Raw genomic sequence first — 25,018 nt, 5'->3', positions numbered from 1 at the left:
GGGGGGGTGGAGAGGAATAAGGAGAATGGCTCACCTACCTACCCCACTGCCCAAAGAGACTCCTTCCCCCCACCCCAAAAACTATACCTGGGAGATTTTAAGCCCTGCCGACCTGGAATCAGTTGTGGTTTCACCCCAAACCACAAAACAGCACACCATACTGACCCCACAAACCACAAAGCCTGTAGACCTTACTGAGGTGAAGGTGATTTTATCATTCTAAGTTCACCAAGGTCAGCCCCACTAATCTCAGATACTGCTTTAACTTTTTTATTTTTTGGCTGGGGAATGGGAAAGCAAAGGGAGAGGGAGGAAATGATGGTGGTGGAGGAAGTGGTGGTAAACAGTTGACCATTGCTATCAGCATGTGAATTGTGTAACCAGAGCATTTCTGATGAGAATACATTTACTTTAGATGGCCAATGGTGAGGAAGTCCTTGAAAGGCATCACCTGTTGCTGCCACAAAGCCAAATTGCTGGATAGGGAGGGAAACTGCCACCCTCTCCACCCTTCAAAATGCCTTGGTGACTTCAGAACTGAGGCCAGGGAGCTGCAGGTAAAGAAGAATGGATCTCATAGAAGGATCAAGAAAAGCAGGAGAGGTGGCTAGATGGCACAGTGAATGGAGCACCAGCCCTGAAGTCAGGAGGACCTAAATTCAAAACTGACCTCAGACCCTTGACATTTAACTAGCTATAAGCCCATGGGCAAGTCACTTAATCCCAATTGCCTTGCCTTCCCCCTCCAAAAAAGGGGGGGAAAAAGCAGCATGGGTAAGAGTAGGGGATCTGCAGGGGACCTTTCCCTGAGCTTCAGCTTCTGAGCCCCCCTTTTTAGCCATCCTGAAAGGGCAGCAACAGAAGCCCTTTCATACACCATCTGCTTTTCTGATTCCTGCCTGATGACCCCCATCCCCCCAATGTTTAAGAAATGATGTGAGGGTGGAGGTGAGGTTCCTCCTCGTAACTCAACAATGGGGACAAGGTAGTTTCTGGCTTTGAGTTAAAACCCAGAAAGCAACTCTCTCTTACCAGAACAGGGTTCCTAGTGGGGAGTGATATGACAGAGAATAAAGGCCAAAAAGAATGGAACTCACTAACTGCTGAATTTACAGATTTGTCCCAAAATACTTAAATACTAAGATGTTTTAATTATTGCCCCCCAAACTGGTAAAGGTATCTTTGCTTGGGAATCAGTAAAGGGCAGGATGGGAGGATGTAGGCCCCAAATTCCTAGGAAATAAATCACATGACTTTGACCTTTTAGCTCCATACAGACCAATATCTAGGCATTGCTTCTTCCCTCCCCACCATTGGAAAGGTATTCGCTTTGCTCAACTGGTACTATCCCTACCAATACTTAGGTTGATGAAAAGCATTTAGCTGACAAACCGTTAACATCAACAGATACTAAGTAGGATAGCTCCTATGCTGAGGGTATTTTCTAATTGTCCCCCTTCCTAAGCCTGGGGGATAGTTGGAACTGCCTCACTGGGTCCACTTCCCCTTTGCTTTCCAATACCTCCATGGGCCTTTTCTTACAGAACCCAAAAAGCCTACACAGCACTTACTTTCAGGCAAATTCTACTGATCTCTACTTTCAGCCCCCACGATCACTGGTGCTGCTTCTGCTGCTGCTATCTTCCTCTTCACTCTGCCGGACGGAGGCTCTGGACCTGCTAGCCAGCCTTGGGACAGTTCCAGCATGTCTTCTAAAGTGGTAGCTTCTTTGTTCATCCCCCACCCTTAGCACCAAGGGCTCATTTCCTGGCCCGTGCCTAGCACATCTCCCCACCCAACCCTGGGTAGTTTCTAAACCTCTATCACCTAATCCACATTCTGCAGATTGGAGGAACCTAGCAAAGTACTGCTCCCTCTGCTGGAGCCTTTGAATGTTTCAGCCCAGCACCCTTGGCCCCTCCATTCAATCTGTTGGGCCCCGTTATTGAATTCTGTGCAGTAAATCAAAGGCCTACATAGCCAAGCCACCACCCACCTTGTACAGTGGTAACTTGTAAGGAATTACAGCCAATCTGGGGGTGAAACTTCAATGTCCTGTGCTCTCTCTGGGTTCTTTTACCTACTATTCTGGCTTCTCTGATTTTTCTTCTCTGACAGAGAAGCCACATTTGGACAAGGATTAAGGTGGGGGCTGAAAGGTTTTCCCCATCTGACTGATAGGTCTTTGCCCAGATGGCCATAGCCACTTTTGAAGAGGTAAGGAACCAGTCAGCCACAGCTCCTATCAAGTAGTCCCCCACCCTGCCTCATCTTTCCCCTACCCCATTCCCTGAATCTTCCTATCCTTCCAAGTCCTAAGCCCTCATTTTGTGCCCAGGGCACTGCCTTGTTATTTTTGGTCTTGGCCATCACCAGAGACTCTCCATTTAATGACACAGCAACAACGTCACTTTAATCATTTTGTTTAAGAAAAACTCCATCCTAAGGCCTTGTGGCAGAACAAACTGGAAAACAAGTGTCGAGAAAAGTGTTCCCCCCTCCCAAGAGGCTGCCCCAAGACATTACCATCAATACAGCTCGGTCTGTGTTTGGACAGGCCTGGGGTTACCAGGAAAGTGAAGACCTTGGTCTGCAGGCCCTGCTCCTCTGGACCTCCCTCCTGTTCCATCTGCTTTCAGGGGTGTTTTGGGAGGGGGAGGAGTGACACCTGACCTTCTTAACATGCCTCAGGCTTCACCCTTCTGTAGAATGGAGGCCACAAACTGGCTGATGGGTGAGCCTGGGAGGGAGTCTGGCTCTGGGGGAGTGTGGGAAAAGGTCATTTGTTATAATTTCCTGGTTCTGTCTAAAGCAGGTACAATTAAGGACCCCAAGTCTGGTAGCTCAGGAGGCAGAAACTATTGCTCCAGCCAGCCCATTCCCTGGGAGCCTCCAGCTAGTCTTAAACCACTATCCTTACCTGTGGCCCAAAAGAAGGGGTCTCCAGTCAACGAGGCTAAAGCAGAGCTCACTAAGGATGGCAACAGGTATCCCTAGTGGGGCCTGCCCCCTCAAGTACCCACGGCTTAGGAACAGAGGAGGAGAATGGAGGAAACTTGGGCTTTCTGGCTTGGGCCACACAAACTGTGGAAGTGGGGATGGGGGGGGTGGTGAAGAGAAAGGGGGAAGGATGGACTCAGGAGACAGGAAAGAACTCCCACTTCAGCACTAAAACTCTGTCATTTTCTTGTGTGTGTCAGCAGTCTTCTGTTCCCGCTGCAAACCTGCCTCCTGGGCCCGGAGATTCTTCAGCTCCTTCTGGGCTCCAGCCAACTTCTCCTCCAGCTGGGCTGTGGCCACACTATGCCTAGAAAGAAACCATGGAGTTACTCTCGGGACCAGCCTCAGCTTTACAAGGAAACCTTCCCAAAATAATTTAACTGATTCTCCAGCCTCTGCTATAATCCGATTTTCCTTTACATTTCCCATAATTTGATATTGATTATTGTTGTGTCTGTTGTGTTTCTTATTAGACTAGAAGCTCCACGAGGGCCAAGGCTGTCTGCTTTTTACTCTGAACAATTTAAGAGTGACTATGCCCTCTTTGGGGGACTTAAGAACTATCTGAAGGCTGGCAAACTGAACTAACCCTACTTTATCCTCAAACGATATTCCTCTCTGGAGACAAATGCTCCTCATATAGTCATCGCCACATTGGGAGAATTCAACAAAAGGATTCGATAAAACAATGACTAGCTAGCACATCATTAGCACTCAATAAATGTTTGCTGATTTGGCTCTTGAGCCTACCAGTCTAATTTCAGATGTGCAGTAGAAACCTTGTCTTTCTTGCTGGCACCCATCTGACATCCAATCTCTCCCCAGGGTCTTCCCTCTCCAGGAAAAGCCTATATCATACCGGCCAATGTTCCGGGCTAGGGCTTCCTGTATACTTCGGATGTCCCTCTGAGTTTGCTCCACTTTTTCCAAGATCTGGAAAAGCTGTACACTTAGGGATCGCTTGGTACTCTTGCTGGCATGGTAGAGCTCCTTGCTACTCCTCTTAAGGGATGGGACCTTCCCTTCCTCTTGGACCCTAGGAACCTTGCCTTGGAGTTTCTCATTTAGGAAATCAAACACATTGCGTTGGGGTGGGCGTCCCTTGACTCCGTTCCCCTTTGCCTGGCTTTTCCTTGGCTTGCCAAGGTCTGGTTTGCTGCTTGTTCTCTTCTGGAGAATTTCAGCACACTGATCTAGGGACTTCCCCTTCGGAAGTACCACAGCATGGATGGGCTCTACCCGGCCCTCGGCATTCTTTCCAAGACCTAGGATGACAAAGGAGGGTTGAGAGCAGAAGAAAATGTTATCATTCAGCATGGAATTACAGAACTATATAGCTAGAGTCAATATTGACAAATCAATGCCATTATATGAAGACTACTGGGTTGAAGACATGCCTCAAAGGCTAAAAAGAGTTACCTTTGCCAAACTCATAGCCCATCTGAGCAAGGAGTTTGGAACCAATGCCTCGGGTATGTGCCTCCCAGCCAGCAAATGAGGAGCTGCAAGCAGGGCCCCAAGCCCCTTTTTCCAAGGCATCTGACTCCACAACTACAAAAAAACAGAAGTGGACATTAGTTTAACTAAGGAAGGGACCACACAGCAAGGGACTCCTCCTGATGCAACCTGAACCCAGAGGTTAATGATTCCCATATATTCTTCCACTGAATGGGCATAAGTTGACTTCAAGGTGGCCAAGAGACACTCCACAGAAGCTGCAACTCTCCTCACAGAGGAGTCTAGTAAGTACAGAACCTGGACAGAGATTGTATATGGAGGACCCTACTGCTATAGAGTCTCTCCCTAGAGAGTACTAGCAGCATTGCCTTTTTCCCTTATCAACAGTAACATTATTTTTTCCACTCTAACTTCCATACTCATCTCCTATATAGATTAGCAGCAATTACCAAGAGAAGCTCCAGAGGAGTTTGGAGTTATGACAGCTGGTGGTAATGGAAGAGTATTGAACTTAGGAGTCAGGAGCCCATTTTAAAAACTTGGGTCCATCATGTATTAACTGCATGAATGTGGGCAAAGAACCCGGCCTCTCTGACCTTCACTCTCATTTGTCAAATGGAGATAACAAAACTTGCCCTATCCTCCTTGCAGGGTTGCTTTGAGGAAACACTCTGCAAATACTGAGGCACTATAAAAGTAAGAGCTACCAAAAAACTCCAAGAAGATTGAGATGGAACAAAATGATTTCTAACTGAAGAAAGACCTCTAGATACTTAGCCCCTGCCCTTCCACCTGCCTTCATAACAACAGAGTTCTACATTTCCTGTAGGCTGAATTGGAATGGTCAAGGACATTAGTGCTCTACTGCTCAACAGGAGTAAGACAGAGCCATGTCAGTACCTTTGGCATAGCTGGAAGCATCCACATCATCTCCATCAGACTCCGAAAGTGTACTGTCTTCACTTCGTAGAGGAGGCATAATACCATCCCCCTCCACCACAGTTTCTTTGAGAAGCAGTGAGTCAAACTTGACCGTGTAATAGCCACTGTCCACATCTGTGGGAGGAAAAACAGAACATCAATTAACTTTATGATCATTTGAAACAAACAGGATGAGCAAAAAAACCACCACAAAAACACAAAAGTGGAACTGGAAACTAAAACATTACAGATAAGGTAACCGAGACAAAAAAAAGGTTAGTTGCTACCCAGGGTTATACAATGTTATTAACTGAGAATGATAATCAAGTGTTTTTACTTGAGTCTACTATCCTGTTCCATTATTCCCCCTGGGTCTGTCACACCTCTAACCAAGAAGTTTTTGTGGATTCCTAATAAGTTGTAGTATAAAATATATACCAGTCTGTTTGATATTTAAAGTACTTCCAAAAACTGACTCCAATTAATTTTTCCAGACTGATTTCATATCACTCTTCCTCACCTATTCCATGTTATCAATCAAACTGACATACTTGTTTGCTGTGAGTGACATTTCAGCTCCAGCCTCTGGATCTCTGCTCCCTGGGATGCCTTCCCTATTCCCTTTGCTTCTGAGAATTGTTTATTCCTTTCAAGGCTCAGCTCCAAGTGCTACTTCCTGATACCTTAAGTTGTTAGTGCTCTCCTCCACGCTGAAAACTGCTTAATGATTTATATCGTATGTATTTAGAATTGACTTACCCCTCTCGCTCCTCAAGGGCAGGGCGTGTTTCATTTTTGTCTTTATATTCCTAGCACCATGCTTGCAATAACATAAACTTAGTAAATACTTGTAGACTCAAAGAACTAAATAAAGGTCAATCCTTGATAGTGTTGGGGGTGGGGTTGGGAAGATGGGAGAAATCAAGTTTACTTCTCTCAGGTGTTCTACCTGATGGCACTGAGGACCTAGCCACAATCCTTGGCTTGTTTTACTGCTATATTCAAAGAGCTTTTCAATAACTGTCTTCATTAAATATTGTCACAGAAGCAGTACAGTTAAATGAACAAACAGGAAGAAAGGAAACACCGAATGCCATTCCATTTCAGTGTCCAATACATGATGAAAATAAAGACATCAAATTTTAACAACTAACTGATTTTTGGAAAAAAAAAATCTGAAATCAGATCCAGCTTTCAAAATCACTGGCTTGAGGCAATCATTTCAAGAGATGCTGGTTAAGGAAACCATTAGTCCTCCCTGTCTTAATAGCTCACCTGTGATCCGGGCTGGATACCAAATTCCATCATCATACTTAGCCAGACAGGCTGAGCCAGTGTGCAGGGCACTCAGGTCTGGTTCCTGGAAGGGGCGAAGCTCATCCACAGCAACTACTTGCCCATGGGAGAACCTGCAGGGATTAGGTTAAGTACAAATCAAATATTCCCTCCCATAAATGGCACTAATATCAGGTACCAAGAAGAAGCAAATCCAGTACCTGTCAGAACTTGTACCCAAATGCAGATCATCAGAAAGATGGCAAAAAAGAGGTATCCCATTCAAAAACAATGAGGAGTTTGAGGGCTGTTTTATTTTTTTTTTACCATTTTTTGGTGGGACAGGTGTTTGCAGTAAACTCTCAACTCTCTGGGAGTGGATTGTCAGCTCAGTGGCTTATCCACTGCTTCTTTATGATAACTAGTTTGGTCCCAAGTTGCCAATGTACAGTTAAAGTAAGAGCTCACACAGCTGATTCCACACAAAATCAAGTGTGAGGGCCCCAGATTATATATTTTATCATATTTTTCACACCACTGCTCATTTAGTTGGGCTGAATTATTTTCAATGAAAAAGGGTATGTAAATTCAAGGAAGAAGAGTCCCACAAGGCAGTTTCAGGCCAACATGGAAATACGCCTCTCCATAAACCTTGCAAACAAGAACAGAAACAAAATCAAATACCCTTTAGGTATCCCTATTCCACCCCGCCCCTGCCCCTCCCCAAAACATATGGGAGTAAAGCCCCACCACTGCATCTCACTGGACACATAGGGTACTCACTGTGGGTGAGTAGCTACAGCATTTGCAAGGTTGCTTCACACATGTGCGATACAGGAGAACTCAAAGCACTCAAAGAAGTATAGTCCTATTTAACAGAGGAGTAAACCGAGGAGTGGAGAAGGGGCGATAGATGTGCCTAGGATCAAACTCTGGTCCAAGAACCCTCCTCCCAAAATGTACCCCCTCCACCAGAAAAACCCCAAACCTTAATTTCTAAACACTGCCATACCCTATATTGGGCGAATGAGGGCAAGAAAACAACACTAAGAGTGCCTCTGCTACCTTGCACCTCTTGGCAGCATGAGAAATGATTAAAAATTAAAGCAATCATTCCCAACCATTCCAAGCTGAAGCTGCTGTCCTCAGCTGCCTGAGTGTTTGCTGGTACCTGTAATGGCAGAATGGGACAGGAGAGAGAATTACCTGCAGTTCTCTTTGAATCGGCATTTTCCCTCCAGGAAGAAGGGACAAGGTTTTAGGGACTTGTGAGTCGGGTAGAGATAGAGCACACGAACCCCTGCTGTGCCGTCCTCTGAATGCTCTGTCCCCACAATCATAGCATTATGGTATTCCAGAGTGCCCCATGAACTATAATAGGGAGCATTCACCTTCATCCCACTCAACTCTTCCTCTTCTTCCTCTTCATGCCCAGATCTGTCAGGCTCGGTTTCTCTTTCCCCTCTTTCAGGAGAGGTTGCAGTTTCAGCACCTTGAGTCTCAGAATCTCCTGTCACTTCACGAATGGCATTCTGGAAAGCCAAATACTCAGCTTCATCCCTTACTGCACTCTCAATTAGGCCAAGGCTTGGGTCCAGTGTGGCCAGGAGCTTGCTCTTCTTGATGGACACAAGACTTGACTCGGTCAGCTCGATCAGCTGCTTTAAGTCAGCCTGGAGCTGAAGCAAGTCAGCTTTTTCAGTAGGGTCCAAGCCGGTCCCCAGGGCCAGCTCTACTTGCTGCAACTGGACATGGTAGGTCTGGATGGAAGCTTCCACACTATTTTCATCCATCCTGCAGAGGCAGTCTGTAGCTCTTCTGACGATCTACTTAAGTATGCCTACATCCTCCAAAAAGCTGGCTAGGAGGCAGTTGCTCCACAACAACCCTTAGGAATCACGAGCTGCAGGGAGGAAATACGGCCATTTCAAAGAGAAGCTTAATCACAACAGAAGTCCCTGTTGAGACTTGAGTCCCTCTCAGACTAGGGGGAGTGTCATTACTCATGTCAACTGACAGCTACGCCAGAGCAAGGCTATGTGTCCAACTTGGACGAGGAAGGGCAGGAACCACGTCTTCCTTTAAAATTAAGGCTCCTTAACTTAAAGTTGTCATCTAATTGGATGGGTCTGAAGGGAAGATGGGATGTAAAAGCTAGGGAGAGGAGGAAGAGACATAGACCACAGGGAAGAAGGAAGGGGGACTGGATGAGGCCATGGTGAGGGTAGGAAGAAGAGGGAGGGAGGAGAGAAAAGATAGTGGGAGGAGGAAAAGAATTATTTACCTTTTACAAACTATTTACTGACTTAGCTGCCTAAATCTTGGTTCTCACCAGTACAATGTAAGCTCCTAAGGGCAGAGAAGAGGAGTAAAAAGAGAACAAGGTGGAGAAGGAGCGTGGAAGAGGATAACGAGAAAGACGGGAAGGAAGGAAGGGACAGCGGTGGAGGAAGGGGCGGCGGAGGGAGCAGGATGGTGGGGGAGGGGAGATGAGGCCTAGCCCTTGGGCGTCCTCCGCAGAGACCTCGCCCATAGACCCTCGGTGGGGGATCGTTTCTTCATTTCTAGTCCTGCTCCCGAGCCCCGTCCTCCCTGCCCAGGCTTTTAAGGGCCCTACTCCCGTAAGCTCGGTGTCTCTTCAGCCGCTCACCCCTCAGGCCTAGGAAGCAGCCGCCGCCGCCACCTCCACGGCCGCCATGAAAAAGCCGCTCCGGCAGACCAATCATAGATGCCCTACTTCTTCTGGCTAGAGAGGCCCACAACAGCTCCTCGATTCCTTCACCGGGTCGCCACGAACCCACCGGAACTCCCTCCCCAGCTTCTGCCGTCCACCGGAAGTGCAAGCTTTGTTGGAGCTGACAAGCCTACTGTCGGCGGTCTTGTGGTGCCTGCTGGGATTCGTAGTTTCCAAAAGGCCTCTCCCTTCTCCAAGAGGTCGGGGTGAACTCTATTTCCCAGAAGTCATAGCGCCAGGGTCAGCAAGAGAGGTCGACTCTTGCTGGCCGTACTGGTAGTGGCCCGGTAGGGTCCCGTCCGGCCCTAGTAGCTGTAGTAGCAGTCGTTCCGGCTCCGTCTCTGAGGCGCTAGGCCGCAGGTAGGAGCCCCGCAGCCCGTTCCCTATAGCTTCCTCACGGGCTCCACGTTCGTTGTGGAGGTCCCCGAGCCGCCGACTTAGGAGTTTGAGGACGGACCAGAGAGTTCCCACTGTGGGGAGGGCCCTTCTCCCTGGAGAAGAAGAGGAAGCCCAGGGGTCACTCTCCCACCCAGGCGCATCCCTTCCTTCCTGGCACGGGCCTCAGCTGGGCCATAGGACTTAGTTTCCTAGGTGACGCTCCGGGCCCCCTTCCTCTACTAGACTACACTGCCCCCTCCTTCCACTTCGGAGTCTATGGGTTTATCTTGCCCTTCCACACCTCTTTTGAACCTGTGTTCCTGTACTACCTCCTCACTCCCCACTTTAGAGATCGTGGAGTCACACTGCCACTTCTTCCGAGAACATTGCTCCATCTGAGCTAATGGGAGGGAATACATCGCTCTCTGCCCTACTTTCGAGCCAGTAGAGCCTTGCTGTCCATTGGAAACTGCTTTGCCTCTTTTCTTTTTAAAAAAATTTCCCTATTAGCCATGTTGTTCCCTACCCCCACCACCACCCAAAAAAAAGGGAAGAAAAATGAAGTGCAAAAGAAGTATGCTCCAATATTCACTCAGTTCTCTCTCTGAAGAGGGGTAGCATTTTTCACCACAAATACTTTGAAGTTGTCTTGAATCATTGTATTGATCAGGGTAGCTGAGTCTTTCACAGTTGATCATTATTACAATATTGCTACTGTTTATATTTGTTGTTCAGTGTTTTCAGTTGTGTCTGACCCTTTTTGACCCCAATTGGGGTTCTTGGCAAAGACTGGTTTGCCATTTCCTTCTCCAGCTCATTTTGCAGATGAAGAAATTGAGGAAAACAAGGTTAAGTTGACATGCCTAGGGTCACACAGCTAGTAACTGTCTGAAGCTGGATTTGAACTCTGGTCTTCCTGATTCCAGGCCCAACCCTCTATCTACTGCCTAGTAGCTGCCTCAACATTATGTTACTGTGTACATTGTTCTCCTGGTTCTGCTTTTTTTACTTTGCATCAGTTCATATAAGTCTTCCAGGTTTTTCTGAAATCATCCCCCCCATTTCTTATAGCACAATAGCATTCCAACGCAATCATATGCCATAGCTTATTCCCCATTTGATTATTCCCCACAGCTTATTCCCCATTCCCCAATTGATAGGTTGCTTTTTTCTAAGCCATAAAGTCCTACACTTATCTCCCACCTCACTTTCATTTATGAGCTATCTAACCTCAGAACTAGTGAGTTTACACTGCCCTCTGTATGAATGTCCAGATCAGGTCGTCTGCCTACTGGTAGAACCTCCCTAGTCTTACTACTGAGCCAGTAGGTCTATCCTATCCTACTGTTCCAAGTTATTATTTGAAAGCTGATACTGTTCTCTTTACCTGCTAGCCGACCCTGTAAGTCAGCAGTAAAGAAGATGGTTTCCTTACTGAAAGATTAGACTTGTTTTTGTTGGCTGTGGTGGAGGTGTGGGTTTGGTTCATAGAGTACAAGTTATGCAAATTTCTGAGGCCCCAAATTTATTTCCTATAATCCTTAAAAAACCCTTAAAAGCTTAGTATCTCTGGGTTATAGCGGCTTGAAATAAAGGGACAAGTTTCTATCTAGGTGAATGATAGTGCCCCCCATAAAAGAGCTGGTGTGCTGCGCAACTTTGGTGCCTGGGTATTTTCAGCTGTAGGCTGTTATGTTGGGAGAAATTAAAAGCCCCAATTAGCCTGCTTGAAACACTCAATCTAGTTCACTGTATAGAAAAGAAAGCAGAAACTCACTGATACATACCAGTGTCTTTGGGGGAACTTTTCCAGTCACATGGAAAGAGCTGTGGGATAAACCTAGTGGTATTATGGCATGGTTATCTCTGATCTTTCCCAAAAGCTTAAAAGTTTTTCAGGCAGAATCTAATCTTTACAACATTTCTAGGGAGTAAATAAGTCTGTGGTTTAATACTCATTTTACAAATGAGGAAACTGAGAAGAAGTTGATTTTTCTTAAGGTTACACAGCAAAAAAAAAGCCTAGAATAGGATCCTGGCCCTTCTGACTCTCAGGCTTGTTTTATCTATTGTTATTACCATCACTATTGGTATAGTGAAGGAAGCAACAAAGATGCTGTAAAGAACAGAGTCCCAGATGGTGTATTCTTCCCCAGTGATTCCTGGTTTCTTGTACTTTACAGGAGCAGGATGTATACACTCCTTTCCGGGCTTTATAAATACATGTTCCGGAGAGATGAATACTGCATCCTAATACTGGGGCTGGACAATGCAGGAAAGACGGTAGGTAGTTTCTTTTCTGGTTACCTCAATTCCAATTCATAAAATTTATTTTGCTACATTATTTTTCTTTCATTCAGTAAAATTTCAACTGATTATGTGATAGGTCAGTTGTAGGTCTGAGAGATGATTATTATAAGTGATTATAAGAAAGGAGCATTTTAGAAAGGGGAAGGAGTGATGTTTGGGTCCATTTTTCAGAGACAGTTATATTTGGTGTGTGCTAATTAAGTGTTCAATTGCTAGCTCCCAAAGGAAAAAAAAAGTTCATGCAGCACACTTTTATGTTTATTCTGCATTCTTGTCATTTCCTTCATCATTTTCTTAAGCCCAGGCAATCAACAAGACAATAGATCAAACTTTTCTTTGGTGTAAATACACTGAAAATTTAACATTCAAGTCTCATGAGTTGGTAGGAGCTAACTATGGCACACTCTTGGATTATAGAAACTAACAGAATTTTGGAGTTGAAAATGAGCTCAACTCATCTAATCTAGCCCTTTCTGAAATCATGAATCCCATCAACAAAATCCTTGACAAGTGTCATTTAGCCTCCACTTGAAGATTTCCATTGACAGAGAACTCATATCCTCTGAGGCAGCCTATTCCATTTTGGACAATTTTAAACTTTGATTCTTGTTTGTTTTTCCATCTACCTAGACTTTCCTGGAGCAAACGAAAACCAGATTTAACAAAAACTACAAAGGGATGAGTTTATCCAAAATCACCACTACAGTGGGCCTGAATAGTAAGTGAATCTTTTTGGGTTACAGAATCGGGAAAACAAATGGCTATATTGTGACAGTACCTTATGATGACCTAGGTAAGATAGCCAGGCAGTAGCAGATTATTCATTGATCTTCTTAGGTGGTAAAGCAAAGAAACCGAATTTCTGAGAGCTGAGTACCTTCCTTATCTCAGTGATTGCTACTCTATAGAGTAGTGTGGAGTTATTTTGCTTTACTTCCAGATGAGAGACTGGGGAAAATGAACTTTCTGTGACTGTAATCTAGTATTTTACCTTTAATTTCTCTTTTCTTCCCTCTTCTTCTTTCCTTAAAGTTGGTACTATTGATGTGGGCAAAGCTCGGCTTATGTTCTGGGATTTAGGAGGGCAAGAGGAATTGCAGTCTCTTTGGGACAAGGTAAGAAAGGAACTTTTTTTTTCAGGCTTGTGCTTATGCTTAAAGTTCCACAAAATTTTTTAAAACTATGGTCTTTGGGTAACCCCATCACAAACCAGATATTGAGCTAGGTAGACTATTGGGATAGCCCTCTGGTAATTTTACTATGCTCAACCTTACAATATGAATACTTTGACTTACAGGAAGCAACTTGACAAATAACTCCTAGAAATCTAACTGCTCAAACATATTATTTTTTTTTGTCCATGTGCTTAAGAGATTGGAGTTTCCAGATGCTAACTCCAATCTATATCTAGTAGTAGCTGGTTCTTGCTCTGGTGTTTCTCAGAGTGCCCCCCATAATCTGACCATCCTGCAAAAAAAAAAATCTGTTTTCCTTAGAATAATGGTTATTTCCCTAGAAGAGAAGCTTTTGCCTGGGCTAATTCAGCCAACACTGGATTACAAAGGAAGGATTCAGTTAAGATTTTTCATTATTTTGTTAGCCAAGACTAGGATATCTGGCCCATTTCAAAGCATTGAGCATCTTGAACTTTTTTTTTTTTTAAGCAATCGGGGTTAAGTAACTTGCTCAAGGTTACATGGCCAGGTGTTTCTGGGTGGGTGCTGAGTGTCTGAGCCCGGGATTCGATCTCCAGGTCATCCCAACACTGGGGCCGGTGCTCTTACTCGCTGTGCTACCTGGCTGCCTCGCATCTTGAACTTCTAACCCCAAGACTTCTACCTATTGGTACATAGGGAGTAGAATAAAACAATGCATGAAAAGTCCTTTTGAATTTCTTTCTTTTAGGCTAGGAAATGCATTTCCAACATGGAGGTTTGCCCATTGCCTACTCTCTTATACCATGAACTATCTCTACTTCAGAATAAGCAAAACTGACAATCACAGTAATTTAAAAGTCCTCTTTATACTAAGCTCTGTGCCAGCATTTTACCACCTCTCTCTTTCTCACTTTGATCTTTGAAATGCACATCTGGAATATACTGAAGCTGCTCCTAGTTGTTAACCATTCTGCTATCATTCCAGTACTATGCTGAGTCTCATGGGGTCATCTATGTCATTGATTCTACCGATGAGGAACGACTCTCAGAAACCAAGAGGGCGTTTGGTGAGTTGTGGTTTTGACCTGAGGTGTCCTTGGTTTTATTTATTCAAAAACCATTTATTGTGTGCCTGCTATATTCAAGTCAGCCAGGCTGACTTGGTATGGCAAATGCAAAGATAAATGAGACATGCTTTCCGTACTAGATAAGCTATAGTTTAGTAAGAGAGATAGGGCATGAACAGAGATAACTACATGCAAGGCATTATATAAGTACTATATTAGTAATACATGCAGAGTGCTAGAGGAAGGAGGGGAGATCAGAGAAGGCGCCACTGGAGAAGTTGCATTTGAACTGGGCCTCAAAAAATGAGTAGAATTTCTATAAATGGAAGTGAGAAGAGTGCTGTGAGAAACATATGAGAAAAAAAGCCATACAAACCAGGTCTGGGAAGAAGTGAGCAATGTGTTTTGGCTGGAAAGTGAAATTTGTGTAAGGGAATAAGTGGGAAATAAGGCTGCAAAAATAATTTGAGGCCAGATTGTGAAGGACCTTTAATGTCATGCTGAGGAATTTATATTTTATTTAGTCCAGGGAATGACATCAGAGTAGTGCTCTAAGAAGAACTATCATTTACATAGTGCTTTAAAGTCTATTTTCCTTTAACTATTCTCTTGGAGTTTGGAGTCTGTAGTGCAAGTATCCATTTTACAGATGAAGAAACACAGACTCAAGTGAATTGATTTGCCTAGGCTTTCCCAGCTAGGATAGTGAGACTCAACCCCAAGTCTTCTGATTCAAAGTCTGGTGCTTTCTTCATAATAGTAGTATAGATTTGAGTGGAGAGAGACTGTTGGCAAGGAGCCTGTTGTAACAAGGGCCTGAGCTGTAATAGCAGCAGTAGGAATAGAAGTAATGGATTTGAAAAGTGTTTTAAAAGAAAATTTGAGAAACCTTGGCATCTGACTAGATATAGGGCATAAGAAAGAGAGAATCTTCAAATATGATTCTAAGATTTTGATTTTGGGTGACTGGGAGAGAGTGATTCTAATAGGGAATCAAGTACAGTGGTAAAGAAGGTCTATCTTTAATGAGAGAAGTGGGGCAAGTGAGTATAGTCTGAAGCATACTTATTTGAAGTGCCAGTCAAGATAGAAATTTCCAGCAAGTAGGTGCAAATGATAGGTTGAAGGTCAGGACAGAGGTTTGGACTGGACGCACAGATTTGGAAGATTCTGCAAGGAGGTGATAGTGCATGAGAATTTTTGGAGGAAAGTCTGAAGAGAGAGGAGAGGCAGGGATAGAGTATTGTGGAATAGACCTATTAAGGGGATTGAGGGTAGGAGGAGACAGCAAAGTAAGAAGAGATCAGTGGTAGATGGAGAACCAACGTTGTGCAGTGTGACAGAAGATGAAGAAACTAGTCTAAGGAAGGAAATTTCAATAGTTTTGAAGATAGGTTTGAAGAGGATAGGATGAGACCTGAGGAAAAACCCACTGCATATGATGATTAGGTTGTCATGGGTGACTTTTATTTTGTAGGTTAATGGGGTTGGAAGCCATATTGGGGAATTTGACAAGATAGTGGGTTGTGACGAAATGAAGGCATGAAGTACTCATATGGGTAATATGGCCATGAACAGACCCCATTATGCTTGTCTGAGATCTTGAAAATGAAATTCCTGACAGAGCATAATGCCTCCATCCCAGGGGTAGTTCATCACTCATCATTTTTGTTTCTCCCAGAGAAAATGATCACCAGTGAAGCCCTGGAGGGGGTCCCTATCTTGGTCCTGGCCAATAAGCAGGATGTAGAGGTGAGATCACTGGCTCCTTGTTCAGTCCTAGATTGCTTTCTTCGATAAAACTGGCCTTAAGACTTCTCTGAACCCCAAAGGCAAGCAAAGGTGGGAATATTTTGTCTTATGGGTTGGCATAGATAATAACTATTTAGTTTGAGTTGTAAGTACCTGCTATGTTTAGGACTCAAGGAAATATATCTATGATATTCTATATCTGAGACCTTTTGTGTGAGGTTCCCAAATCCTGGCAGTCCTTTCCTGTATAACTTACCCTTTAGGTCTAAGGCCCTTCTCTCTGTTAGTGTGTCTTCTAGGCCTTTGGATCTCGTATTTCTTTCCTTCCTCTGCCGCCCAGTATTGTGTTAAAATAGTGTGCCTAAGAACCTAAGAACTAGTCTATGACTAGTTTTGACTCTCTACCTGCTTAGTGCTATAAAATTTGCTGTGATAAAAAATAATGATCTTTTAAGCTCCTTCCTTTGTGCTTCAGAACCCAGTTTCTTTCTCATTACATCATCCCTGGAACTGTTGTACTCATCTTTCCCTTTTTATTACATCTGAGGATCTGGAAGATGTACCCTTGACACTACAGAACACCTTGTAGTTTGAGGAGGTTCAAGCCATTAGTCAAGCTGAGATTCCCTTTTCAGAGTCAACCAATGGTCTGAACTTTGTTGGCATATTTGCTTCATGGAGTTTGTCCTTTCTCTCTCCCTTCTCTCTGACCTCCACATAGATGTAGGACTATCTTCTGCCCACTGGAGGGAGGCAGATTGACATTATCATAAGACACTGTTCAGAAAAAGGATGAAGCCATGCTCGCTAATTCATATAAATCCCATTCTTCTTTCATGCTGCTTCTATCCTCTATTCCACTGAATTAATTTAAACTCTGTATTTCTGCCTCACAGTTGGACCTTGGGCTTTCACCAACAGGTACCTAAAAGTAGGTTATTTGACATAAAGGTTGCCCTGTCCTCCTGGAGAAACTGATGTTTTATGGGCACTTACTTTTCTTTCTATTAGTGTTGAAGTGATTAAAGTGGATTTTTCTTTTCCGCTGGATAGCATTGTGGTTTCTTAGATAGACAAGGGCTGGAGGAAATAACCACCTCAATTTCCCTAACTGAGGCAAGAGTTGTGGAGAAGGCTGGATTTCCATGTGAAAGGAAAGGAGTTGAATCAGATTAAGGAGAATGGAAAAATATCTTCTTGCCTGAAATTGTTGAAGAAAATTAGATTATGACTTACTGTCATTAACAGAAATACTTTGTTCTTATATATACTGCTTTATGTTGCATATTCATGAAGTTCCAAGCGACAAAGGAAGTATTAAAGAGAAGGGGAAACTGAGGAAGAAAAGTTATCTTAGCTTCCCAAGTAAGTCCCTGGAGGAAGAAAGGCTGGTTGGTCACTACCCCCATTCATCCTGTCTCTAGCCACGTCTGAAGCCCATTGTTGTTGGGAGGGATTGAGTTCACTGTGAACTAGCAGTAGCATGGTGGAAGTGCAGTAGAAGGAGCATGAGATATGTAGTCAGAAGACCCAGGTTCAAGGGCTACTCTGTTACTACTTGTGTGAAATTGAGAAAAAGTCCCTTAATCCTCCTGGGCCTCAGTTTTCTCATCCTTAAAAGGAGAGGGTTGGCTCCTATGATCTCTGAGATCTTCCCCAACTTTAAATCTGTGATCCTGTGAAATCTCTATTTTCTTTGTCCTTCCTTTTTCCTCCCTGCCATTCATGCCTCTAGTGAGCCCTGCCTACAAGCGGAAAGGAATATGAATGTGTGCTCCATGTGTTTCACTTGTTGGCATGTTGTGAATGGTGGCCATTGGCTTATTCTTCATTGTTGATGACTGCCTGCTTATATAATGACTTTTAAATATACCAAGAATTTTTCCCTTTAGGTGTCAGGGAAACCAAAAAACTGTATAAATACTGGACTGTGGTTTCTTGTCTCATTTTTAGCCTTTATGCTTCATTGTGTTTGAGTGTCTGGCCCTGGAGAATATAGCAACCATCCTGGGGAAAGTACATATCATAGAATCACAGAATAGCAGAAGAATATTTATTTTTCCTGAAATGTGTGTTTTATACATATGGGGGATGGCTAAAAGACTGGTCATCTCTGGTTAAGGGTCAGTCTTCATTTCTTGGCTTCTTTCTAGAATTCCATTTCCCTCTAAGCAACAACTGGGCCGAGTCTTCTGCCTTGGCTCTGTGCTATATAATTTCCAAAGTCCTGTGTTGGTGAACCTTGGAACAGACTGAGGCAGCAAAAGTGATTCCTAGAAGTAGGACTTTGTTTCAGTCACCTGCCTTTCAAGCATCTGTGCTATATTAAGTGATGTGTAGTTTCTCCTCTGTCCCTCTTTCTGCCTCCACAGTGACCTTCAGGTATGTTCCTTTTTGTCCCGGTGTCTTAAATTCATTGTGACAAAGAAGAGATGTTTTCAGAAAAAGGAATGAAATTTCTACATAGGAGAAGAAAAACATATATACCCAAGTAGTTAGATAAAGGATTGCAGAGGAAAACTGTTCCAGAGATGATCCTCCCAGAGCTTCCTGCCTTGGTGCCCTTCCTAAATACAGGTGGTTAGGCTCAGATCTTCTGCTGTTTTACAGAAGTCTTTTGCTGAAAGCTGGGGGGGAAAAGTAGTGACTACAAGCCCATTTGTTGGGTATTTGAGAGCTTGTTATGTTATCCATACCTCTCAATCACATCATTTCTTATGACTGAAATATGATTTTATTATCTTCATTTTCCCTGACTACATAGAGTAGTGGGAGGCTTATATCCTGGATTCTATATAGCTCTTTCTGACTTGGAGTGAGACCTTCTTGTACAACTTCCTTAATATCTTTGCCTCAGTTTCTTCATCTTTGAAAGGGAGGGTTTATCTCTGGCTTATTCCCTGGAGATAATGTAAGATGAGGTGAAATCTGTTAAGCAGTGAAACTTCTTGGAAGATGGTTTCTCTGGGAATAGTTTTTTTTGGTTGTTGTTGTTTTGGTTTTTTTTAAGCATTTGGGGTTAAGGAACTTGTTCACGGTTACACAGCCAGGTGTTTCTGGGTGGGTGCTACGTGTCTGAGCCCAGATTCTATCCCATGTCATCCTGACTCTGGGGCGGGTGCTCTTACTCACTGAGCCACCTGGCTGCCCCTAAGCATTTGGGGTTAAGTAACTTGCTCAAGGTTACACAGCCAGGTGTTTCTGGGTGGGTGCTAAGTGTCTGAGCCCAGATTCGATCCCAGGTTATCCCAACTCTGGGGCAGTGCTCTTAGTCCCTGTGCTACCTGGCCGCCCCTGGGAATAGGTTTTAATAGCCCCTTATATTCATGGGGTCTCAAATGAACCTTTAGAGAGTATTGAGCAGTCTGTTTTGGCAAATGTTTATAAAGGGGTTTGACTTTTCTTAATTTCCATAATTGATGCCTGTTCTGTTAGGTCCTTTCTCTTTGAATTTCCCTTTCCCCTTCCCCCCACTTTCCTCTCCTTTTTTGTCTCCAGAGGCTGGCCTGGATCTTCATCCCTGCCAGCATCAGATCTCAAGAGATTCCCTGAGGGTGAGGGTGAGCTGTTATTGACAGCTGAAGAAGTCTAGCTGTACTTGCCTCATCCCTTTCTGAATTACTTGCTGTGTTTACTTGCCTTTTCCCTTTCTTTAAACCTTACTCCAGAGTATCATGGGGACAATGACTGATGTTTTCAAAATATTTACATAAACACAGATTACAGCCCACAATCCCTTTTTTGCCTATGAGAGAAGAGAAAGGATCCTTGGACCAGGGCCTTATGAATGAAGCGGGACACCCAACACCTGAAATAAAAGGATGCTCAACTGGAAAATGGATGGCATTCTGCTTGATGAATGAAATGAGAGAAGCTGTTGTTATAATGCATTTGGGTCCTACCTTAATCATCTGGAGGACCACAGGCAGAGAAGTTAAATGGTTCCTTTAAAGATAAGTAGTTGATGTGCCCTGATGACCCAGAATAAATGAAAAGAGAGGTCAGGGATAAGAACTTAGGTATTCAATAAGCACTAAGTTGACCTTGTAACTTTTCCTTCCTTTTGGACACATTCTTCCAAAAGGTGGTCAGATCATTCCCAATTGTTACCAAATGTCTGAAGACAAATCAGTTGGCATCCCTGGGGTTGCTGTGATCAGAAGATCAGCTTCTTAATATTTCTGTCCTTTTCTTTTCTCATCAGACCTGCTTATCTATTCCTGACATCAAGACTGCATTCAGTGACTGCATTAATAAAATAGGAAAGAGAGACTGCCTGACACAGGCTTGTTCAGCTCTCACAGGGTAAGTGTGGGGAGGCATAGCAGTGGGTGTTTCCTAACCATATCCTCTGCCATGCCAGTAGACCATTTTCACCAGGCCTAACAGGATCCCAAAGTATCAGGTTTTTTATGGCCTAGATCTGAGCACCATCAATGACCGTAGAAGAATTTGTATTCTTAGCATCTTAGTGCCCAGGGTATTTTTGCATGCCTGCAGCTGTTACCACCACATATAAATGACTTTATGAGAAGGACCAGAGACTTAGATGGTAGAGATGGCTCAGGGTCAAGAGCTAGTGGCTGCCAGCCTTTAATGGATAGAGAGTCAACAAAGATACATTCATAACCCTGGCAGGAGGGAAATACGGTCCAATCCCTTCCAATGTGGTCATGTTGTAAACATGAATGAGTTCTATAGAGGGAGCTTATAGCTATGACCACTATCCCTTCTTGACTTTGAGCTGTCTTCAAAGACCATGGAGTCATCCCCAGAGCCAATCCCACTTTTCCTCATCTCTCACACCTTCTGAAGAACCACGGGGACCCACTGCTCATATCTGGTGTTTTCTCAGCAAAGGGGTGAATGAGGGCATCGAGTGGATGGTGAAGTGTGTCGTGAGGAATATCCACCGCCCCCCACGGCAGAAGGACATCACGTAAGGCCGGGGTGGCACTTCTGCTGTGCTTGGACAGCTGCCCCCAGCGCAGATTCTACCTACCCTCCTTGTCCAGGGAACAGGGCCAGGACCTTGTCATCGATTGGATTCTTTTCATTTGGATTATTGATTTTGTTTTTGTTTTTCCTAAAACAAACTTTTATCTCCATCCAGAAAAATGTCATCTTGAGGATTCTACCTGGGGGTTGGAGAGGGGGAAAGGGAGGGTGTTGGGGGAGAGTTTCTCTGTGACCAAACACAAGACCCTCCTGATTGGGAACTGGTAAGACCAACACCTCACCTGGAGCACAGGAACTGTCGGGTGTGATGAGTGACTTCACCCACACTACCATGAGGTGTGAGCAACTCCTCAGTTGCTCAGGGGAGCTGGTGGAGTATTTTTGGTTAATGACCTAAATTTAGTCCTTTTATCTCTTAAGACCAAACATGAAAAACTGGCTCAGGCTAGTCCCTGGTTTGAATATTGATGAGGGGTTGTGACAGGCATGTAAGGCAGTGGTTCTCATCTGCCCTGAAGCTCTAGGTGTCTTGGGTTTATTTGGCTGAACTCTGGTGGGAGTGGCTATCTTTTGGCTCTAAATCCTTGTGTTTTCTAATAACTTCTCCATTGCCCCTTTCCTGGGGTTAATGGCCTGCACTTGGTTCCCCAGCCTCTCCCAGGATGACAAGTAGCTAACATTACCATCAAGAGTAGGCAGAGGTAACCCTTGTTGCAGAGCCCCATCTGCTTTTGCTGCTCAGAGCAGCCGTACCAGGTGATATGTAAGAAATGGGCTTCAAGGAAAAGGTTGGATACCTTGAGCCAAAGCAGTTCCATTGACACTTCGTTGCAGCTGCTTTTCCAATAGACACCACCTGTTCACCTCTGACAGCATTTGACTCTAAATCCTGCTTGGGCTTCTAGGGCCCCAGCCCTGGGGTCCAGAGTAGGTAGTTGAAATAACTTGTTCAAACCTGGCCCAGGCCCAGGCTCATAAGCCATAAATGGTTGAGGGGTTTTCCAGGACTTGTGGGTGTTATTGAAGAGCAACTTTGGCTGTTTCCACATAGAAATCAGCTCCAGATAATCCAGGTCATTGACCAAATTGAAGTGTTGCCCACAGCAAAGGCAGTGAGAGATAGGAAATCCTTCCTAGAGTTTCATAGAAACCTTAGCTTTCCATCCTAGCTAGCTGACTGACTGAGCATCTGTCACAGTTTATAAGCAGCTGAAGATCAGCAGTGCCAGCTAGAACCAGCCTAGGTTGGCTAGCCTCCGTATCTTCCTATTGTTAATGCTTTTCTCTTTCTGAGGGTTTTGATTGTACTCTGGGGGATAGTATGATCCCCTAGAGCCTCTTATAAGAGGGCTTGGGCAGCTAGCTGGTAGCATAAGAGCTGATATTTATGGATCCACCTGCCCAGAACTCGTAATATTAGCAGTGACAGAACCACAAAGCTACCCTTCTCTCACACTTCCAGGCCCAGCTGAGAAGCCAGACACTTGGGCATCACTCTGAATGCCTGCAGAGAAGTAGAAGGGCAGCAGGTACCTGGGGGAAATTTTTCTTCCTTTTTAGGCCAGACTTATGTGGCGCCTTGAGTAGGAAAGATGAGCAAGTAGTGTAGCGCTCTTGGCAGCCTTTATTACAGCCGACTTCAGCCTCCCAAAAAGGGGCAGAAAGAGGGTTAATACAGGAAAGCCAAGCCCAAGGGGATACAGGCTCTTGCTTCCTACTTTGTTGGGTGTCTCTTTGCCTCCATAGCCTGCATGCTAAGTTGTGCCTTATGCTGGGTCAGTATTATGCCCTGGGTAGATTTCAGGCAATGTTCTCTCATAATTTATTTTGCTGCATGGAGACCATTTATAGGATAAAGTTTAGGGGTGGGCAGTGACCTATAATCAGTCTTTCCAAGGTATGGCCTTGGCCACAGTGGATTTGTTGGGCAATCTGCAAGCCACGGGCATGAAGTATGTCTGAATATAGGCCAACCCAAACCCCACCCTACTTTTCATTACCCTCTAGGGTCTTTCTCTCTTGTGGCTTACTTCCTTTAGGATCTAATGCAAGATAAGCACATCTCTGAGCCTCAGTCTATAAGTTCCTTTACTTTTTTTTTTTTTTTAAGCAAGCGGGGTTAAGTAACTTGCTCAAGGTTACACAGCCAGGTGTTTCTGGGTGGGTGCTAAGTGTCTGAGCCCAGGATTCGATCTCCAGGTTATCCTGACACTGGAGCTGGGGCTCTTACTCGCTGTGCTACCTGGCTGCCCCACTCCTTTACTTTTAATTTAGAAAAGTTAGTGTATGGAGTCAGGAAGAAGCAACCTGCTTCCCTATTCAGTTTGAGGATTTTGAACAAAATATTTCCTTCCAATCCCCATGCTAACTGAGTGATCCATGGAGTTCCTCCTTCTTGAACTGAATCAGAGGAAAAGAAACATGGTTCTGAGATCCTCCAACATCCCTTTGTGATCTTGGACATATTCCTTCTGATAAAAGGTTTCTCTGTCATAGAGGGGGTTAAGATCTGGCCCAGGAAGGGCCGGTTATCTGTTACTTCTTTGCAGATTGGTGGTGAGAGAGTTCATGTTTACTGAGAGCTTGGAGATCCAGAGTGGGGAGGAAGCTGTCCAAACTGAAAATAAGCACACTCCAAAAACCAAAGTAGGGTTTGTTCTTTCATCTTTCCTTTGAGGGAGGAGTTTGACATACTTCATGTTTGTCTTTAGGTCATGTTTGCCCCTGTAGGAACATCTTGTTCTTCATATTACATGGTAACAAGAGAATATGTTTGTGCAGAAATCCCATTTATAAATAGATCTGGCAATGTTAAATGTGCTACCTTTCTTCTTTCTTGGACTGTGAGCCCTGGGTGAGTTGGGAGGGAATGGGATAGAAAATGTTCTGTGGGGCTCAGGACCATCAGTAAGAAGCAAGGTCAGCTATTCAGTTGAGGTTAGAGATATTTGTGAAGTACTCTATCTGCTCTATCCTCCATACTCTAAATCCTGCTATGCCAGAGGAGAACCAGACGACTCCTATAGATTTGACTCCTATAGCTAGTCGAACTAACTGTGTGTTAAAAGAGGGTCAGCATTACAGTGAGCTTTAGGATCAGGCTTCAGAGTCGGGACCTGTCAAAGAAAGTGTTTCTCACTTGTTTGCTTTGTCCAAAGAGATGGCAGTTTGAGGCTGGAGCATGGAGGTACAGTTTGACATCCTGGAGCGTGGCTAATTTAAAAACGAAATCATCCTTCCACCAAAAGTCTAGATATCCATGTTTCCCATTGAATACCTCCTTGCTTTTATGATTCAGTGGAGAAGCCCCTCATTTGACTGTTTCTAGTTTTCCCCCAAATATCTTAGGATTCTTCTCCCCCTTACCATTTATCCCATCCCACCCCTTTATTCTTGGACTGATCCAGACCAAGTAGCAGCTCCATAGCATAAACATCCTCTCTTCCTCTGGAAATCCCAGCCTAACCCTTGCAGCCGCTGGGTTGAAACTCCCTGTCCACCGCTTTGGTCCTGTTCTAACTGATGAAAGCTTTGACCCTTACAGAGTGCCTGATGGAGCCTCTTTGCCCTGAGGCCTCACAGCCATAGCTTCTAGTTCGTAGTTACCCCGAGAACTGTAACTGGCTTAGGGGGAAAATTGAAAAAATATATGACATTAGTAACTCTGAGGATTTAGCTCTTTCATGCAGCAGCAGCCCTTGGCTTAGGGATTGAGGGATCAGTGATGGTTTCCAATTCCCCAGCAGTATTCGGCAGAGGTTTGGCCAGATGCTTATTTGTCCAGCTTTATGCTTAAATGCTTGTGGTCACGGAGCCATAGTCTCCCTGCCTACTGACACCTTCATCTTGACCACTAAGCAGGCAGAGGTCTGGCCACTGATTGTAGGGGCTTGAGGTTACCAGTCTCAAGGTGTATCGATTGTCTTTAATCCCCAGTGGTTCTCTGTGTTTGGAAAAATAAAAATCTGATCAGGAATCTGAGCTGTTTGGTCCTTCCTGGGTAGGGG

At 44.4% G+C, this 25,018-nt stretch overlaps 3 protein-coding genes across 5 annotated transcripts in view; 1 reads left to right on the top strand and 2 right to left on the bottom strand.

Annotated features, from left to right (window-relative positions):
• The window catches only part of LIME1 (Lck interacting transmembrane adaptor 1), a 5,797-nt gene extending 3,456 nt beyond the window's left edge, over positions 1 to 2,341 (bottom strand). The window contains exon 1 of the mRNA XM_069072630.1: positions 1,572 to 2,341. The gene's annotated coding sequence lies outside the window, so the exon portion shown is untranslated. The remainder of the gene's footprint in view (positions 1 to 1,571) is intronic.
• Positions 2,342 to 2,386: 45 nt separating this feature from the next.
• On the bottom strand, positions 2,387 to 9,446 carry ZGPAT (zinc finger CCCH-type and G-patch domain containing). Of its 2 annotated transcripts, none has more exons than XM_069072626.1 (7): positions 9,305 to 9,446; positions 7,861 to 8,557; positions 6,655 to 6,788; positions 5,359 to 5,514; positions 4,420 to 4,551; positions 3,860 to 4,265; positions 2,387 to 3,307 (listed from the first exon to the last, which is right to left on the bottom strand). In XM_069072626.1, exons 2-7 carry the CDS (start codon positions 8,445 to 8,447, stop codon positions 3,169 to 3,171), a joined length of 1,554 nt encoding a protein of 517 aa, XP_068928727.1. In that variant the 5' UTR covers positions 8,448 to 8,557; positions 9,305 to 9,446; the 3' UTR covers positions 2,387 to 3,168. The 2 variants fall into 2 exon arrangements, with proteins under 2 accessions (XP_068928727.1, XP_068928728.1); XM_069072627.1 differs by having other exon boundaries at positions 9,272 to 9,389.
• On the top strand, positions 9,383 to 24,987 carry ARFRP1 (ARF related protein 1). 2 transcript variants are annotated; one of them, XM_069072632.1, is made up of 8 exons: positions 9,383 to 9,588; positions 11,950 to 12,049; positions 12,707 to 12,794; positions 13,109 to 13,191; positions 14,219 to 14,300; positions 15,982 to 16,052; positions 20,257 to 20,357; positions 20,908 to 24,987. In XM_069072632.1, exons 1-8 carry the CDS (start codon positions 9,383 to 9,385, stop codon positions 20,993 to 20,995), a joined length of 819 nt encoding a protein of 272 aa, XP_068928733.1. In that variant the 3' UTR covers positions 20,996 to 24,987. The 2 variants fall into 2 exon arrangements, with proteins under 2 accessions (XP_068928733.1, XP_068928732.1); XM_069072631.1 differs by lacking the exon at positions 9,383 to 9,588 and adding an exon at positions 9,605 to 9,748.
• The last annotated feature ends 31 nt before the right edge of the window (positions 24,988 to 25,018 follow it).

This window comes from Petaurus breviceps, unplaced genomic scaffold (genome assembly GCF_028583685.1).
Source record: "Petaurus breviceps papuanus isolate PSGF00001 unplaced genomic scaffold, PetGlider_PUasm1.0 90847, whole genome shotgun sequence".
In the NCBI taxonomy this organism is placed as follows: Eukaryota; Metazoa; Chordata; class Mammalia; order Diprotodontia; family Petauridae; genus Petaurus; species Petaurus breviceps.
This window is presented reverse-complemented; position numbering and strand designations above follow the sequence as displayed.

Excerpts from the sequence above, each read along its gene's own strand:
- ARFRP1 (XM_069072632.1), top strand. The coding sequence starts at position 9,383 with ATGCCCTACTTCTTCTGGCTAGAGAGGCCCACAACAGCTCCTCGATTC. Across the intron at positions 12,050-12,706 it reads TGGACAATGCAGGAAAGACG|ACTTTCCTGGAGCAAACGAA; the intron begins GTAGGTAGTTTC and ends CCATCTACCTAG. Across the intron at positions 20,358-20,907 it reads GCTTGTTCAGCTCTCACAGG|CAAAGGGGTGAATGAGGGCA; the intron begins GTAAGTGTGGGG and ends GTGTTTTCTCAG.
- ZGPAT (XM_069072626.1), bottom strand. The coding sequence starts at position 8,447 with ATGGATGAAAATAGTGTGGAAGCTTCCATCCAGACCTACCATGTCCAG. Across the intron at positions 5,515-6,654 it reads GTATCCAGCCCGGATCACAG|ATGTGGACAGTGGCTATTAC; the intron begins GTGAGCTATTAA and ends TTCCTCCCACAG. Across the intron at positions 3,308-3,859 it reads CTAGCCCGGAACATTGGCCG|GCATAGTGTGGCCACAGCCC; the intron begins GTATGATATAGG and ends GTTTCTTTCTAG.